Consider the following 18,360-nt stretch of genomic DNA (forward strand, 5'->3'; position numbering starts at 1 on the left):
TACAGCACTGGTGCATTAGTAGCAGACCAGAAGGCAACGTCATGTAACTGCTTGACAGTCTGTGAGCTGGCAACAACCAAAGCTGTGTGGGGAAGCCTCAACTCCTGACTGACTAGTCTGCTGCGGGCGAGTGGCGGTAACCACAGTGGGTTGCGGAGGCTGACGCACAGTGTCAAAACACGGCAGCTTAACTCCACCCTCCTGTTTTTGTGGTAGCACACGCACGTCAACGGAGGGTTCCGTGCGTCTGTGAACGTCAGCATGCGTCTGGCAGGGTCGACTGCGCATGGGTGGAGGAGCTCTCACAGCTGGAGTGTGGGAGCAGGCAGCCACAGCGTCTGCTGGGCGCACAACCGTGGTAGGTTGTAGGCTAACGGGTGCAGCGTCAACCTTCTCCGCACGATACTCCTGCAAAAAAGATGCTAACTGTGTCTGCATAGACTGTAGCAAAGACCACTTAGGGTCTACAGCAGCCGGTGCGGCAACAGACAGTGTTACTGCCTGTTGCGGTACCGCTTTACCTCTCTTAGGAGGTGTGCAGTCATCGGAAGACTGCAGCGAGTCCGAACTGACCCAGTGGCTACACCTGGGCCGTTGGACTTGCGCGGAAGGGACCGACTTGCACTTAATAAGCTGCGAGACCTTGGTCCAAGGTTTCTTACGAGAAACCTCTTCCGCAGACGAGAAGTAAATGGGCTCTCTCGTCTTTGTGTGGGTGGGGCGATCTTGGGTAGATACGCCCGAAACCACGGAGGGAAAAACGTCTGTTCGTTGATCAAGGCCTGACGAACCCATAAGTCGTTCGACATTACTTCTCCCCTGGGCTTGGGAGCTTGCAAGAGGTCCCGGACTAGGTGAACGACAGGCACAAACAGACGAACCCTCGGACGCAACACTGTAACACTTTGCGCATATCACTTTATCACTTCGATTTTCTGTTTTGCACTTATTTCACTGAAATCGAAACTTTTACTGATTTCTACCTGAAACACGCAATCCTACCCTTCATTAAAAGGTAGTAATTGCGAAAACAGTCGTATAATGCAACAGAAAACATATATAAAGATAAAGAATTCAGTGGCTGGGAAAGAGACTAAACACTAGTTCAAATAAACTACGTTTACAATCTCTCACCGCACATAGCCTGGGAACAAGAATAAAACCCTAGAAACGTTTTACCTTCTTCCCCGTACAGCGACTAGGGAGGAGAGTAAAACAAGAACAACGTTACCCGCTTGAACGAAACGTTTTTTTTTTCTCCTCTCTCTCCCTCCGTCTCTATCTCTCTCTCTCTTGATTTCGCACCTGAGAGAAGAGCCCAATTATATATCGTCAAAACATGATATTTGCTAAAGGAAAAAACTGAAAGGTTTTCCAAATAAAAAGTTCCTTTAATTTAGAATTTAAACCATTTAAGCTAAGAAAGAATGAACGAAACGCCAGAATCGGTTTACTCTTACTGCAAAGTGAAACCGTGATACACTCTCTCTCTATCGTAACGATAGAGCGCATGTTGAACGTCCTGAACGTCAACAACTGCGTAGACTAAAAAACTAAACGTTAGTTCATCTTTGAAAACAGTACGAGACTATCAAAGAAATTCTTTCATAAAACATTAAATTTAAAAAGTTTTAAATTCTTTAAAGGTTAAATACGATATAACGGGCTCAACGTTGATTAACTTCGGTTCCAAGTTAGGACCGCCTACTATCAGGAAAGGTCGCATATAAACAAAACATAAAAATTTATTTTTATATGTTTATAATAAATGGAAAGTTAATCGAAGAGGCCTAATAAAGGCGGAGAGATATAAAATATATAGATCTATAACGTGTTAAGCAATTACTAAAAACCTAAACACACTTCAGTCTAAGGGAAGGGTCGGCCATTTAAAAGTGAAAGAGAGTCCATACTCTCTTTGTCACCATAATTAAATCTATCCAAAACGAGTTCAAGTTTTGAAATGAAGATAAAACCCCTGCATAGCGAAAGCTCAAAACTGGAATAGTGTACTTCACCAAATAGTTGTGAAAACAAATCCAGTTAGTAACAGCGTATTTAGTAGGTCTTGCCAGTGGCACGACAGAGAGAAAATTGGTTCTGTGTTGACATGGAGTACTTGAGTACCTGCTCGACAGATGGCGCTGTTGATGTACACCCCCACCTGTATAGCGATCGCTGGCGTATTTTGTCCTTAGGTTTTTCTGTCGGGCAGCAGAGCTGACAGCTATATGATCACCGGCTAAGTTTAATATTGAAAAAACAGAAGTGTTTGGTTTAAATGATTCATGTCTGAATTTTAATGGCATCTAACACTGTAGGCTGAGCAATATTGAAAAAAAAAATTAAATATCTTCAATCTTGTATAATACTGTAGTACAACAGTTGTTGCCTGAAGCTGTGGAGATCCAAGTATTTCTCATAAGCTTTTCTCCTCTTTATTGGATCAGACTAAGCCAGTATCCTATGCATAGTATTGTAGATGCTTGGATTTGCTAATGTTCTTTTTCAGAACAAGTCTTACCAACTAGCTATTCAGTGCATGCGCCCATTTCAAACATGCCAGCTAATATTAACTCCTTTAAAAGGTGGACACTCTCTCATTCCTTTCAAATGAACTTGGGAAGAGCGGAAGAGTTGATTCCCATATCAAAACTATTGAGCTTGACTTGGTAAAGCAATAGCTTTCCTCTTACAATAAGCTCCTAAGTACCTGAAGGCGAACATAATATGAACACAACAGTTCCTAAATGCAAATTATACACCTAAAAAAAGAAGGTTTAGTATACAGGGTGCCTTCTGATAATGAAAGTGGGATGGTTCCTTGCTTACCTGATTATCCTATCTGGTTTCCTTTAACAGGTGATACAACAAATACTACTGGTATACAGCTACCGTTGTGTTGTCACCTTATAGGGTGTCACACTCTGATAAGGGTGTAAACTATATATCAGTAGCTTATAATCTGCCCTGGGAACTTCTAAACTGAGAATAGAATTTTACAGTTTCATTTAAATAAGAGTAGAATATCTTTATTCATCACATTACCTTTCTCTGTTTATGGCAGTCAGCACAGTCCAGCTCTTCATCAATACCGATATGGACCTCCTCTGGTGTATTCTGCAATAAAGATAAAATTTGCAATGAAATAGGCGATATCCCTTACCTAATGGAAATTAATGCCAGTTGTATTGCATTTCGAAGATAAATGCTATATGTATTTCAAAACACAATAAAAGAAAGTGTTTTTGTGTCATACCGATAACGTGAATTTTGAAGTGACAGCCAAGCATCTCATGCAATTGATGAGATTGTTTCTCTGAAGGAAATCCAAGGTGTCATTAAAACCCTGCTGACACATCTTGTTCAGGACCTCAGGTGGAGGTGGGAACAGGATCCTAGCAAAACGATACAGGTTCTCCTTGCTGAGCTCAATGCTAGTGTTTGCTAGGTTTACCTGTAAGTTTGACGAAACATTTACAGAACAAAAATACATACAACTAAGACTATTAACAACTGAGCATCTGATTAGTAAGTATTTGACATAAATAATATGCTGATCATATTTCTTAAGCATCAAAATTAAATGAGAATGTAATGTAAGAACATTTATAGAAATATACTGAACTAAAAAATACAGTAAAATTATGTAAAGATATTTGAACTCATATTTCATAATTCATTGAAATTATGATTAAAATGGACATTGTATAGAATAAAACTGTTAAAATAGATTACATGCAAAGCTTAAAAAGTCAACATTACAGTAATAGTAATATAAGCAAGCTAAGGTTCCACAGTTTAGCATTAGCTGAAGAAAGCTATAAAACTGAATTCAACAGAATCTAAGAAACACTGAAGTGCAAGAAATAAGCATAATATGGATGACTTCCATTACTAACCACACAGTAACATCAAAATTAATAGTAAAGGACAAAATTTTTAATACTTTCAATATTGAAAATGAATTTTACTTGCAGAACTGTTTCAAAGAAAATTAAGGGCATTAAAAGGAAAGTGACATACTTGAAAATCTCATTTCCTTCATCAATAGTATTATTTCCATTATTTTTCTCAATGATTTATTTATACTCCCACATAAAAGTACAGCACAATATATTAAGAAATACAAATGAATAATACTTTATATTTACAAATTAAGTTCTACAACTGATTATAACTATACCGTAAGAAGGCCAGCCGTTGGATCTTTTGGGCAAATATCTGCCTCTCCACCAAATGGTGATACAGTAACAGTATGAACATCTACTTCTGGTAAATTAACAGTAAAGCCTCCGTCAATATAACGCACACCTTTGACTGTTGGAGGAACCCATCCACTAAATCCAGGAATGAATGCAGAACAATTACATGCCTGTTAGATTTTTGAAAAAATCAAACTGTTACAACATGATAGACAGAAATAGGCAGAGATATTAGTAAATTAGAAGGAAAGAACATCTACATCTATGTAACTACATACATGCAATTACATGCAATCATGCATAACTGAAAAGAATAATAGAATTTGTTAATACTGTGTAGTAAAGCATTTAAAGGTGCAGGGTCTAGATACTATTAAGAACAGTGAAATACATAATGATTCTGTTAATAGATATGATGAAGAATAGTCCAGGAATACAATACTGTACATAAAACCAACAATGCCTTAAAATATTAAAGATATGGGATTTAAAAGCAACCCCTTCTTTGCATAATGTAATATCTTCAGGCAAAGAACATAGTCTTAAATGGTGAAATTACCACTGGAGGCTTTTCATCATTCCTGAAAATTAACTTAGAAGAGAGACAGCAAGTGTCTTTAATGTAACTATCGCCTACATATAACACCTAAAACCCACATCCAAAAGGTAAAGTTATAAATTAATTTATTGCATTAATCAACATTATATGTGTGAATGACAAAAGTAAAATTACTTTTCAAAAGTTGCAAATAAAATTGTGGCCCCAAAATTATGTTAGGGCTATAGATCTATCACTGACTCTTATTACTAAGTTTTGTGCATCTGTGACATTTATCTTTTGAAACCCATCATAACACAATCATTTTCTTACAATAAATATGTTGTGCAACTACAAGCCTTTCAATATAAAAACTAAGAGCAAAGTACTTTGGGGTCTAAATATATATATGGGGTCAAGGCAGAGAAAAATTAAAATATTGCTAAAAATTTCCAAATGCATACATTACTACTGTATACTACATTTATAGTAGCATCAGTAAATATATCTGCTGTAATTATAAATACCATCTTGGCTACCAACTAGTCCTAAAGGGCTGACTTTAATTTAATCAATCTGAGATTATTCATACCACAAATAACTTTTCAGCATTGTCACTTGGACAGATGTCTGTATTACCAGCAAAGGGGCTGACAGTTACAGTATGTTTGTCAAGGATGGGCAAATTGTCACTACAAAAGCCATCCACATAACGCACACCCTTAAACTGAGGAGGAATCCACCCACTGAATCCAGGGATGAAACAGGAACACAGTATGGCCTGAACAAATGGGGCAGAAAATATGATAAATGTATCTGATCAGTAATATTATCCCATTAAAAATTAACCTTAGAATCTCATCCAAGATACATGCACACTAGAAGTATTTAACGTAAGTACAGTGCACTTGTAATTTCCTTTATTAGAAATAAGTTTTAGTATCCAAGCATTTTTCATTCATGAATTGTTCCATGACAAAACTAACTTTCGATATTATGAATTACATTAATCTTTGAGTAGTAATTAAACTTGGCTGAAACAATCAAAGGTTGACAGCTATTTTTTTTTTTTTTTTTGGTGGTACTGTATAGTATTAAACATACAAGTTATAAGACTCCTTGTGAAAAGAGATGTCTTATTTCTTAACCATAATAACAAGCTAAATCATGAAATTGTATCCTCACAATTACCAGGTCCTTTAAATATAGCTTTCTTCTTTGATTTTTTTCTATTAGTGGCAGAAGTTTTAGCATCTGACCACTACGCTCACTGACCCTTGTTTACATTTTTATTTTTGGTGAGGTTTAATCTTTTCTTGGCAACTACATTTAAAATATTTTACTCCTTATTGTTACTATCTCACTAAATTTCTTGGAAGTGCAAACTTTTGTGCACAGCAATTTTCAGCTAGTTCAATCACGGCTCCAGAACTGTTACCACATATAAACCCGAAAAGTATTCTGCTAACTAAATACGATTAGTTAATTTCCAGCCAGATGCTCATGATCCTAGTTCACAATAGAATTATTTTACTGCTTTTCAACTAACTCACAATGAAAAATTTGTTGTTTATATACAGTATACCAATACAATATAAAGTATACTTATACCTAATTGTTCCTCCATTTTAAATGTTTCACATCCAGGACAAAGGCTCAAAATGGTTAATTTGATGGAAAGTATAGTACAATACATACATAAAGAGGTTTGGGGCCACATCCATTCATGTAGCTCTTAGGAAAATATTATTTGATTTCTAATAAAACTTTCAGATTCTTTCTTTATTTATATGTTTGTTAGTTACGCTACGAAACGTCAACATAAGTAGACTGACACATGATGCCATTGTCCATCAGAGGGTTAACCAGACCCCAAAGTTATAAATTAGTCCTTCCATGGTTGGCCTAAATTGTTTGGACTTAATATTAATAAGATTAACAAGATTTTACCTAACAAGTTAGAACTTTAGGAAAATTCCACAAATAGCTAGACTGAAAATATTGACAATTCTGATGAAAATTCTTTGGGGGTTTTGCGACCAGTATCTGACATTTATAGTTTATCAAAATTTTAGCAATCACATAAAATGTGTTCTATTCTTATTGCTGTGATGAATCCTCAACTGATAAAAAGAAAATATAGAGTACAGTAGATGACAATTCAAATATATACTCAAATCCTAAAATCCTACTGATTAAAATACAATGCTCAAGAAGGCCAGAGCAAAAAGCTACATAACTTCCATGTCTAGGAGAATCAACAAATTACAACAATATATTTTGAAGAGGAAAATATACAGGTTATAATTTTAATATCAACCTCCTGCTTTGATATGAACAAAATAAGAATAATTCATATCACAAAATAGCCAAATGAATTTCAACCTCATATCTTACGAAATAGAAAATATCTGCAGATTCCGAACGAAGACAAAATCCGGGCTTAATATTTTCATATAATATATGGCTGCCACTATCTTAAATACAGTATATTGTACTACAGTACAGCATATATTTTGATGATGTAAAAGTCATTTAAAACTTGACCTAGAATAACAATGAATCCTCTGCTTTTCTCAGCAAAATCTTGTTAATCCAATCCATACTCTATAGTTATGGAAAAGGCAAAATTCTTAAAAGTCATATAATACTGAAAGAATGGGAGGTTAAAATTCCTTGCTATATTTTATAAGGAATTACAATTGCTTCCCAAAATATAACTTAATTACTGTAAAAGCCAAATACTGTACCCTATAAACCAATTACTGTAACTAACTGAGCTAAAATGGTAATATCCAGAAATAAACATTATGTTTTCAGGAGAGATGTTGCAGGGAAATAATATACAGTACAGTTTCTGTGGACAATAAGTTAACCTTGATGCCCATTACAACATCACATATAAACAAAAACCGCTAGCCTGTAAAACAGTTCACCTACTATTAAAGGGATTTTGACGTAGGAAAAATCTATTTCTGGGCGAAGGACCTGTGCCGCCCAGTGAATAAGCTCCATTTAGCACTTATTCTTAGGTAATTTACTGCTAAATATACCAGAGAAAAAATGTAAAGGAGTGCTAGGTTAACTAGCTCGCTCACCTATTGGTGTCGGTATAAAATTGGGCGTATAATTCAGAGGTCCCGCACTATTTAGATTAATCCACGACAGAAACCCCAATAGAGGAGAGCCGTTCAACCTCACTCGGTACTACTAACAATGCATCCGCTCAGAACCCAACTCCTTAGCACCCAAAGTTTGGGGACTCCAAGGGAGAGGAGCTGGGAGGGTTTACTGGGCGGCACAGGTCCTTCGCCCAGAAATAGATTTTTCCTACGTCAAAATCCCTTTTCTGGGCTCGAACCTGTGACGCCCAGTGAATCTATACAAGAGAAAATGTCACCAAACTTGCAAAATAAAGGAAAAAACATAAGCGTAAGGGAAATAAAGGATGCTTTAATCAGAGATGAGTACCAAAAAACAATTATAGGTATAATAATGCCGTGAGTGATAATATATACAGATACTCAGGAGTATATAAAAATTTACAAATATAATAACAGTATTCAGGTGCGAGACCAACGAATACAATAGGGTATAAATGAGGCAGGTAAGAGGGAGAGATAAAGAGACAAGGCCTTAACCTGTGAGTTACCTGGGAGTAACTATGCTCCCTGCGGCTACTGTAGAAAATTTTAGGGCTTCCAAATGTTTAAGGTAGTGTTTCTTGAACACTGACGGTGATTTCCACCCTGTACACCTGGAGAGGTCTGTAAAATTCATGTGGTGAAAGAAGTTCACCGAGGTAGCAACCGCCCTGATATCATGTGCAAGAGGAAAAGAGTCAGGGTTAGCTTGTTTAATAAAATACAAAATTTGTTGCCTGATCCCTTTAATAGTAATGGTACCGCCTTGTTCTCTAACGAATAGAGGCCCCGAGGAGTTAGAGGAGGTCCGGGATAAATAAGACCTAAGAGTAGTGACAGGGCACAGAGACGGATCTTGCGTGAGGGGAACAATTTTCCAGGAGGTCCATCTGTTTTGAGGGTCTTCGTTCTTAGCCAAAAAGAATTTGTTAGGAGAAAGAAGGACCTCTCCCGAAGGCAGAAAGTCAATATGACCCGGGTCTCTCGACAAGGCTGCCAATTCAGAAATTCTTGCCCCGGAAGCCAAGCTCACCAGGAAAAGTGTTTTCCTGAGAAGGGGCATGTAATCACAAGAACTGTTAATGGTATCAGAAGCCAATTTGAGTACGTCATTAAGGAACCAGGTCACCGGGGTAGGACGAGTAACCGGTTTCAGTCTGGCACAAGCTTTCGGAATTGAAGCTAACAAAGAGTCGGTTAAGTCTATGTTAAAACCCACTAGGAAGATCTTTTTCAGAGCCGATTTAATAGTGGTGATAATATTGGCTGCCAGACCTGATTCTAATAAAGATCTAAAGAAAGTGACTGTAAGGTTCAAGTTCATACAGTTCACGTCTGAGTCTATTAAAAATTTTGCCAACTTTTTAACTGCAGAGTCATACTGGCGGATGGTGGAATCCCGTTTATCCGATTCTAGGAACAAGGTGTTTTGAGGATCAATATTGGCACCATGCATAGCCGCAAACTTCATAAAGTCCATAAAGTTAGGGCGCTCTGAATGTTTGAGAAAGCGTACACAACGCGTGTTTGTACTATCTGAGACAGAACCGGATTGGGTATCGGGTGAGGGTATAGTCTCAACTCCCGCAGGAGAGGATACCAGTTGCTCTTGGGCCAGTTGGGTGCGACCAAGGCTATTTGTCCCTTGAAGGATCTCAGTTTGTCTAGAACTTTCAGCAAAAGATTCACCGGGGGAAAGAGATAAATCTTTTCCCAGTTGTCCCAATTCTGTGACATGGCGTCTGTGGCGTAAGCCTGAGGGTCTAGATTGGGAGCCACATATACTCTCAATTTGTGGTTGGATTCCGTGGCGAAGAGGTCCACTTGGAGACCGGGAACCTGAGAGAGAATCCACCGAAATGACTTTAGATCGAGTGACCATTCCGATTCTAGAGGGGAGGTCCGGGACAGGGCGTCTGCCACTACATTCCGGACTCCCGCCAGGTGGACAGCTGAAAGATGCCAACGGTTCGAGGCTGCTAGGGAGAATATGGCTACTAGAACATGGTTCAGAGGCCCTGACTTTGACCCGCCTCTGTTGAGGCAGCGGACCACCACTTCGCTGTCGAGGACCAGACGAAGGTGTTGTTTCTTGGGAAGAGCGAGACGTTTCAGGGTTAGAAGAACTGCCATGGCCTCTAGCACATTGATGTGAAAATGGCGGAACAAGGGAGTCCAAAGACCTTGAACTTTCTTGAGCTGAGAATAGCCGCCCCAACCTGATAAGGATGCGTCTGTGTGAATGATTAAATCCGGAGGCGGAAATCGAAGGGGAACTGACTTTGACAGACTGTTTGCTCTTGTCCAAGGAAGAAGTCTTTCCCGTAGAATGGGAGGAAGGCGGACTTTCCTGTCCCGGAGCTTCCGGTTCGCCCTCGAACGCCAGACACGATTGATATCTTTCAATTTTGCCTTCAGAAGAAGATCCGTCACTGAGGCAAACTGAAGGGACCCCAGAATCCTCTCTTGGAGTCGTCTGGAACTTACTTTGTCTTTGAGAAAGCGTTTGGTGTTCCTTGCAATCTCTAACCTCTTGGGTCTGGGAAGACACAGAGTATGAGATATAAGATCCCATTGCAGGCCGAGCCATTGGAACTTCGATTTTGGAAGAAGACGGGACTTCTTGAAGTTGATCTGGAAGCCTAGAGATTGAAGATAATGGATGACTTTGTGAGTGGCTTTTAGGCAATTTTGGGAGGTGTCTGACCAAATGAGCCAGTCGTCCAGATAGGCTACTACTTGAATCCCTAGATTCCTGAGTTCCTGAACAGCGACTTCTGCTAACTTTGTGAAGATCCTTGGGGCGATGTTGAGCCCGAAAGGCATCACCTTAAAGGAGTAACTTTTGTCCCCTAAGCGAAAGCCTAGGTACGGACGGAAGTGTCTCGCTATCGGGACGTGATAGTAGGCGTCTGTAAGATCGATAGAGGTGGTGACGGCCCCACGGGGAAGTAAGGTCCGCACCTGCGAGACGGTAAGCATTCGAAACTTGTCGCATTGAATGGACAAGTTGAGAAGGGATAGATCTAGAATCACTCTTCTCTTGTCTGAATCCTTCTTCGGGACACTGAACAGCCGACCTTGAAACTTCAGATGTTTCGTTTCTTGTATGGCGTTCTTTTGTAAAAGATCCTGGACAAATTCGACCAGGTCCGGAGTGGAATGTTGACGAAATTTGTTTTGAGGAGGAGGTCCTTGAATCCAACTCCACCCCAGTCCCTTGGAGATGATACTGAACGCCCAGGGACTGAACCTCCATTTGTTGCGGAAGGCATAGAGCCTCCCCCCTACCTGCTGCACCTCAGTATTGGTTTGAGGAGTTGCCTCCACGTCCGCCTCGGAAGTTCTTTCCTCTGCGAAAGGCTCTTCCCCTGCCTTAGTTCTGGTTAGAACCATGGTGGTAGCCTCTGCCTCTACCATACCTCTGGGAAGAGCTATGAGCCTCGTAAGACTGGTTAAAGGCAGGAGAAGTGGCGGAGGCACCAGAAAGCTGGCTCTTAGGGAGCAGAACGGTGACATAGTCGTCCGAAGGAGCCTGAGAGGTGGAAGGCTGTGCGGGGACAACAGAAGATGGAGGAAGAGGCAGCCGGAAGTTGGATGAAGCACTCTGCTGTTGCCTGAACTGGGTGGAGGTATATGGTCTAAGCTTCTTCCTACCCCGGGCTTGATAATTTGCGGGGTCATATTTGTGTTTAGGGGTCAAACCCGAACGGGCTTTAAGGCTCTGATTAACCCTAGTGGCCTCCGCCAAGACTTCCTCTACGAGATCCTCGGGGAAGAGATTTGAACCCCAACAGGAGGACCGGATGAGCTTATTAGGTTCATGCCTAATCGTCGCCTCAGCTAGGACATGCTTGCGACATCTGCGTTTAGCAGTAGCGAAGTCATACAAGTCATAATATAAAGACTGTAACGTAGCCTTGTTGAGAGACTTAAAAATACTCTCCGTATCGTAAGTCAAGGCTATCGACTCAGTGGATGTGGCCAAGTTTAGAGTACGGCCCACACGTAGGCGGGAATCATATTCCTGTTTAATGAGGGATTCCGGGAGACGGGGAAGCTTCTCACTAAACAAAACTGAGGCACAGTCTGCTGCAAGCTTGCCGGAGGTAAAGGTGGTATGGACGTTGTCCCAACACTCAATGCCTGAGGGAAGAAGGAGGGAGATTGGATCCACCTCTCGGATGGGAGGCAAGGGCTTCTCCTCCAGAGCATATTGGAAGGCAAGCTCTGCCACCTTATTGACGCATGGAGTCAAGGTGTTCTTGTCCATTAAGAACATCGTAAAGGAGCTTTTATAAGGCGTCAGCATGGTGTTAGTGCAGCCGATGTCGTTCAAAAATCTGGCCCAAACAGATTGGGCTTGCTCCTTCGGGAAGATGACCGTCTCTTTGGGGACCTTGTCTAATCGAACTAAAGCTTCCTCGGTAAGCCTGGCATAACCATGAAATGGAAATGCCAGACCAGGAGGAATGAATTCAAAGTCCTCTAGAGGACGAGTGCCAAGGCCCTCCAGAGTCAACATTCCGTCTGAGAACGGGGAATGAAGAGCCATACGCCAGGGGTTGTTCTCATCCGGGATGAGAGAGCTTTGGACTCTCTCCGGAGCTCCTTGCTCTAAAGCCCCAATTCTCTGACCGAAGTTAGAGAACATCGTGTCCATCCTCGACTGCATCTCCGAAACCAACTTTGCCTGCATCTCCGACACGATGCGAAGCATGGCTGATTCGGAAAGGCCCGGGCTAGCAGCAGGAGGGGCGGAATGAACTCCCGGGTCGTGAGACTTAGAGGAGGAACCAGAGGTCTTTGAAGACGGGTTCGTACAATGTTTAGAGCCATGAGAAGTCTTGTGAGGCTTGCGAGCTTTGGGTAAGGTTCTTGAAGTAGACTTATCCTTAGGGGGAACCGGGTATGATCGTTGAGACGAATCACGGTCCCCAGAAAATCCATGAAAAGAAGAGCGATCAGAAGAAGAAGAAAGAGCGGGGCTGAGAATAGGAATCTCAGCGCCGGACACACCTGCCTCACTTACCACCCTACCTGTATCCGGCTCGTCTAGTAACATTGGTTCGACGTCCAGGTTCATGGAGGCAACATTGTCCTCCAGACCTCCGGGGGCGTCCGATGGATCTTGCTCTGGGTCGATGAGACCCGTTATAGTGGCATCAATGTGGGCAATGATGGGAGCTGCCACATGCCTAGCCACAGCAGCTGAAGACTTGGCGTTGGGGTAAACCATGGTGCAGTAGTCCTCAGATAGGACGTACGGCCGCTTAGACTTCACATTCCGGGCAAACCCACCAACCCACACCTTCAGTGTGGCCCGAGCCGCAGACTTTTGCTCCGGGGATGCCTGAAATAATAGTGGGAATTATAAAAGGGAAGACTCCCAATGGTCCTTCAAGACCATAGATATCTTACTAATAGTAAATAAATAAGAAGGCAATATAGCCAACGGGACTCACCGAGTCAGATCCAAGGGTAGTGATGAGGTCGAAGCAAATCACACAGTTATCCGGGTGCCATACCACAACGTCTTCCAGTTGAACCCCACAAGGGGCGTGAGATCGGCAGACGGAGTGGCCACAAGGCTGGTGCAGAACAGCTGCACAGGCCGGCGTCAGACAATGCACCATCTATAAAAAGAATAGTATATGAGAAACTGTAATTCTCTTAAGTAGGGGCGGGTCCGGAGGACCCGGGCCTAACATAGGTCTAACACAAGATTAGAGCTTAACTGTACTATTCTTTAAGTAGGGGCGGGTCCGGAGGACCCGGGCCTAACATAGGTCTAACACAAGAATAGAGCTTAACTGTAATATTCTTAGGTAGGGGCGGGTCCGGAGGACCCGGGCCTAACATAGGTCTAACGCAAGGTTAGAGCTTAACTGTAATATTCTTACATAGGGGCGGGACCGGAGGACCCGGGCCTAAACATAAGTCTAACTTGAAACTAAAGTACAGTATAGCAATCCATTCCGGTCAAGCCGGGAGCATAAAAAAGGATGCAATAACAAGGAATTAAGACACATGGTGTCTGATTTCCCGGGGCGGGGTAGACCCCGGGCCGGGAAATAAAAGTATATCCAATACCAATTCATTTAGGGACTCCGGGGTAGTGATCTGTCATATATAATCATCATAGGAAATGTTATAAAATAATAGGGGGGGCGGAACTGTAGCTAAGAACCGCCAACCGAACCCGGAGGGTTCGTATAACATAAGCCAGAATGAAAAGTGAATATAAAATAGGGTGCACCGGGATCCAACTCTGTTGACCGGTGGCCAACCAGACTAAACAGAGACGAACCCGCCGGGCCACCCGGAGGACAAAGTCCATAAACACTGAACTACCCCCTCTAAAAGGAGGGAAGGCAACGGTCCCTTAGTGGAGGGGGGAGAAGCCTAGCCGCCCACCTAGCTAGAGGGGGAGCGTGGGGGAGGATCACGTGATACGAGGCAGCAGGGCTACCAACTGACGATCCCCAACCAGACAGATCAAACGGAGTAATGGCACAAATATTCATTATAATAATAATAGCGTTAAAATTATATGAATAAACACATAGAAAATTTTGGGCAAGGCATGCAACATAATAATTAAATCACAAAAGACACACCTGATGGCTAAAATAACATTGCCGCCTAGCACGAAGGTCGGCAGCCATAACGATACGTAAATGATATCGGCCCTAAAATTGAACCACGAGGATTCTAAACGCTAAATAATGAATATTCACAATAACAAATAATGTTTGATAATAAAAATAATACACATAGTAACACCGCAAGTGAAACTTAAAAGCTCTCAAAAACAGGAGTACCAACTGTAGTGAAATCAAGCAAGATCGATATGAACGAAGAGAATAAACTCCTATAATATAAATATTAAACGATCTAGGTTGCTCAAAACACAGTAAAACCCAGCTTGGTACTTAACTTAGACGGTGTCTCCTGGGAAACCGACGAAGAAGCCATAATTCAATGGAAAATAAACCAAAATCGAGAGCACAACAAAAATGCGGGTTACTATACTCGTCGTGCTAAAAGGAGTTGGGTTCTGAGCGGATGCATTGTTAGTATTACCGAGTGAGGTTGAACGGCTCTCCTCTATTGGGGTTTCTGTCGTGGATTAATCTAAATAGTGCGGGACCTCTGAATTATACGCCCAATTTTATACCGACACCAATAGGTGAGCGAGCTAGTTAACCTAGCACTCCTTTACATTTTTTCTCTGGTATATTTAGCAGTAAATTACCTAAGAATAAGTGCTAAATGGAGCTTATTCACTGGGCGGCACAGGTTCGAGCCCAGAAAATACAAATAAAAATTGGACTGTACTTGTTATGCGTATTAAAAACAAAGCAAGAAATGCCTATATTTTACATATGATGACCTGTTATTTGTGTGGGTTCCGTTTGTTCTCCCTAAACCATGGAACAAAGTATTCCTAAGTAAGGAATAGTGTTTTTCTGGGATGTCTTTATGTTGGACTATGTAATGTATTTCTGTGATTTGAAATTTCCCCCAAAATAAAAAGTTAAGTCATACGCTTCATCATCACAGGAAATCCTCTCCCTTAATCTGGTTAGCAATAAGAAGAGACCTTTCAAACAAAGCTAGAATAACATGCCATAAGTTTACATGTTCATCATAAGGAAAATCAATGTTGATTAGAACATGCAAAATAACAATGAGCTAGTAAGGAGTTAAAAAGCAAAACATTCACATAACGGAAATTTCATACAAATCCATGCGAGCAATCTCAAAGAATTGTGAGAGAGTAGAGTTCTAATCTTCATGCATCGAAAAAGTCTTAGAACCAGAGAGGCAATCGCTTGCTGCCATGCATATAAGGCATCAGAAAGGGAGAAAATTGAAGAACATGCACAAGCAATCATCGAGTAACCAGACCTGCAAGAAATGGACATTTGCATCTCTAGGGCAAATGTCACTATCCCCACAAAAGGGACTGACAGTCACTGTGTTTTCATCCAAAATTGGAAGGTTGTCTGTGAATCCTCCATCCACATAACGCACTCCGCAGAAACGCGTGGGTAGCCACCCACTGAATCCAGGGATGAAGCAGGAACACAATATAGCCTACACAATATCCAGGGAAAAATTAACAGTATGGTAAAAACTTTACCTCGTACAGTCTTGTCTTTTTAATGAATGTTACTCCTTATTTAAATCTTTTGGTAACATATTTTCTTAAATCACAACGATGATCTCAGTACTATAATTTAGCAAAATGGTAATTTCAGTTCATAAAATTTATTACTAGAAAATAAAAAAAAAGAATAAATTCTTTTAATAGTAATTTGTTAACCTCAAATTTCAAAATCAACCAGTGGTCACAATCATACTTGAGTATTCACAAGCATAAGTGGGATGACTTAGAAATTGGAATACCACAACAAACTTCCAAATGGAATAATACTGTATATCCTATTATGTTTCCTATCAAAATGCTAACAACAGTAAACCACCATGATGTGAAGTTCTTCCTTTAACGATATATATATATATATATATATATATATATATATATATATATATATATATATATATATATATATATATTATATATATATACAGTATACTGTATATATATATATATATATATATATATATATATATATATATATATATATATATATATATATATATTATAAATGATGAATTTTGCACATTTAGATATGTTTTTTTCATATTTCAAATAAACCATATATATTAATACATTAATGTCTGGATTCTCTTACCGACCACAGGATCAGTCTCTCGATGCGAAATCACTCAAAAGACAATAACATCTGACCGGCCGTGACTGTACCATTTAGCCCAGTGGCTAGATAGTACAGTCACTGTCATACAAGTATCCTGGACCAGGGTTCGATTCCCGGCCAGTCAGATGCTATTGTCTTAGAGTGATTTCGCCTTGAGACTCTGGTCCCGAGGTCGGTAAGGGAATCAAGACATTAATATATTAAAATACATGGCCTATTTGAAATATATATATATATATATATATATATATATATATATATATATATATATATATACTTATTTTACCCTTTTGCTATCATATTAGCCTATAAAAGTGACATTCCTTAAAACATCTATTCGTTCTCACCTGAATGAGTTCCTCGCGAGAATCAAACTGTGACAGCAGTATGTTTTTACCATCGCTCACCCGAGTGACAGAGATGAATAGTTTTCCACTTACAATCTTGTGGGCATCGTCTGGGAGTACCTGCAACAAAAGAGGAGAAGAATCAGAAACTGGAAGATGTCCTCAGAGCAAATCATTTTATGGCAAATAATATACGAATCTTCTCTTTTTAATATTTGCATTTTATAACTATTTGTGGAAAGTGAAATTTTCATTATAGAAGAGTAACAGGGAAAGTTTACATGGAATTTACTGTACAACGCTTTAAGACTGCCTTGTATTATATATAATTGTAAATAAAGTATAGAAGTCAATTATCTGACATAAACTGACTTGCATGCTAAAACATTACATTTGACAACACTGCAAAAGTATAAAATCATATTTATACAGTATTTTGGCAAAATGTAAAAAAGGACAAAGCAGCAAAATTAAAATAGAAATATAAAAAGAGGAAAAGGCATTTACAAAAGAAAAAAAATAAAACACACACACCACTAAAACCATAATGGTAGGTGGTGATTTACAGGAGTCCTTAATTGTTTTAGTCTCAAATTCAGTAAAGGAAAATAGTGATGATCTATTTTCCAATATATAAGAACCTGGGCATTAACAGGTCCACGAGGAAATAAAATACATCCTTTGCTAATCTCAACACACACACACATACAAATAAAAATTTATCCCATCCAAAATCTTATATATATATTTGTCTCTCCATTCTCACCAATCTTTCTGTTATAAAATTTCTTAGTTAAACATTAGCTAACAGACAATTTGCAATACATTAACATCTAGACTAGGTTATTTCAGTTTTGAATAGACCTGCAAAGTACTTTTAAGTGATCCCATTACATTCGTCCTCTGGGGACAGCTCAAGGAGCCAAAAATAAATGCAGCCATTTTGCTTCATTATTTTTCTTTTCTAGAAGTTTCCCATTTATTTGAATTTCCCTTTCAATAGCATATTTGTTGCTGTAGTTTCCTATTAGAAACGTCCCTGCCTCTATAGTTTTTAGTAGTGTCTGCAATCTAACCATCCATGTGAGCTAAGGATGAGGGGTTTGGGGGTGCCTATAGGGCTATCTGCTGTGTCATCAGCAGCCATTGCTTTGCCCTCCCTGGTCCTAACTTGGGTGGAGAGGGGGCTTGGCCGCTCATGATATGTATATATGGTTAGTATCAGATCTCTAGGGCATTGTCACTGTCACTTACATCTGCCATTCATGAGCGAACTTTAAACCCAAACCGTTAGTTTCCATATAATTTAGTCATGGTGTCTTGTAAACTACAGCAGCA

At 40.0% G+C, this 18,360-nt stretch overlaps 1 protein-coding gene across 4 annotated transcripts in view; it reads right to left on the reverse strand.

Annotated features, from left to right (window-relative positions):
* LOC137631026 (1-acylglycerol-3-phosphate O-acyltransferase Pnpla3-like) overlaps positions 1 to 18,360 on the reverse strand; it is a 137,122-nt gene that overhangs the window by 35,680 nt on the left and 83,082 nt on the right. The window contains exons 3-6 of one of the 4 annotated variants that reach the window (XM_068362581.1): positions 17,023 to 17,142; positions 4,187 to 4,375; positions 3,260 to 3,457; positions 3,049 to 3,120 (exon numbers count right to left, since the gene is read on the reverse strand). In XM_068362581.1, coding sequence (XP_068218682.1) covers positions 3,049 to 3,120; positions 3,260 to 3,457; positions 4,187 to 4,375; positions 17,023 to 17,142 — 579 coding nt within the window. Of the gene's footprint in view, positions 1 to 3,048; positions 3,121 to 3,259; positions 3,458 to 4,186; positions 4,376 to 5,335; positions 5,525 to 15,800; positions 15,990 to 17,022; positions 17,143 to 18,360 lie in introns of all 4 variants that reach the window. The other 3 variants (XM_068362583.1, XM_068362582.1, XM_068362585.1) reach the window with 3 other exon arrangements.

Source organism: Palaemon carinicauda, chromosome 39, assembly GCF_036898095.1.
Source record: "Palaemon carinicauda isolate YSFRI2023 chromosome 39, ASM3689809v2, whole genome shotgun sequence".
NCBI lineage: Eukaryota > Metazoa > Arthropoda > Malacostraca > Decapoda > Palaemonidae > Palaemon > Palaemon carinicauda.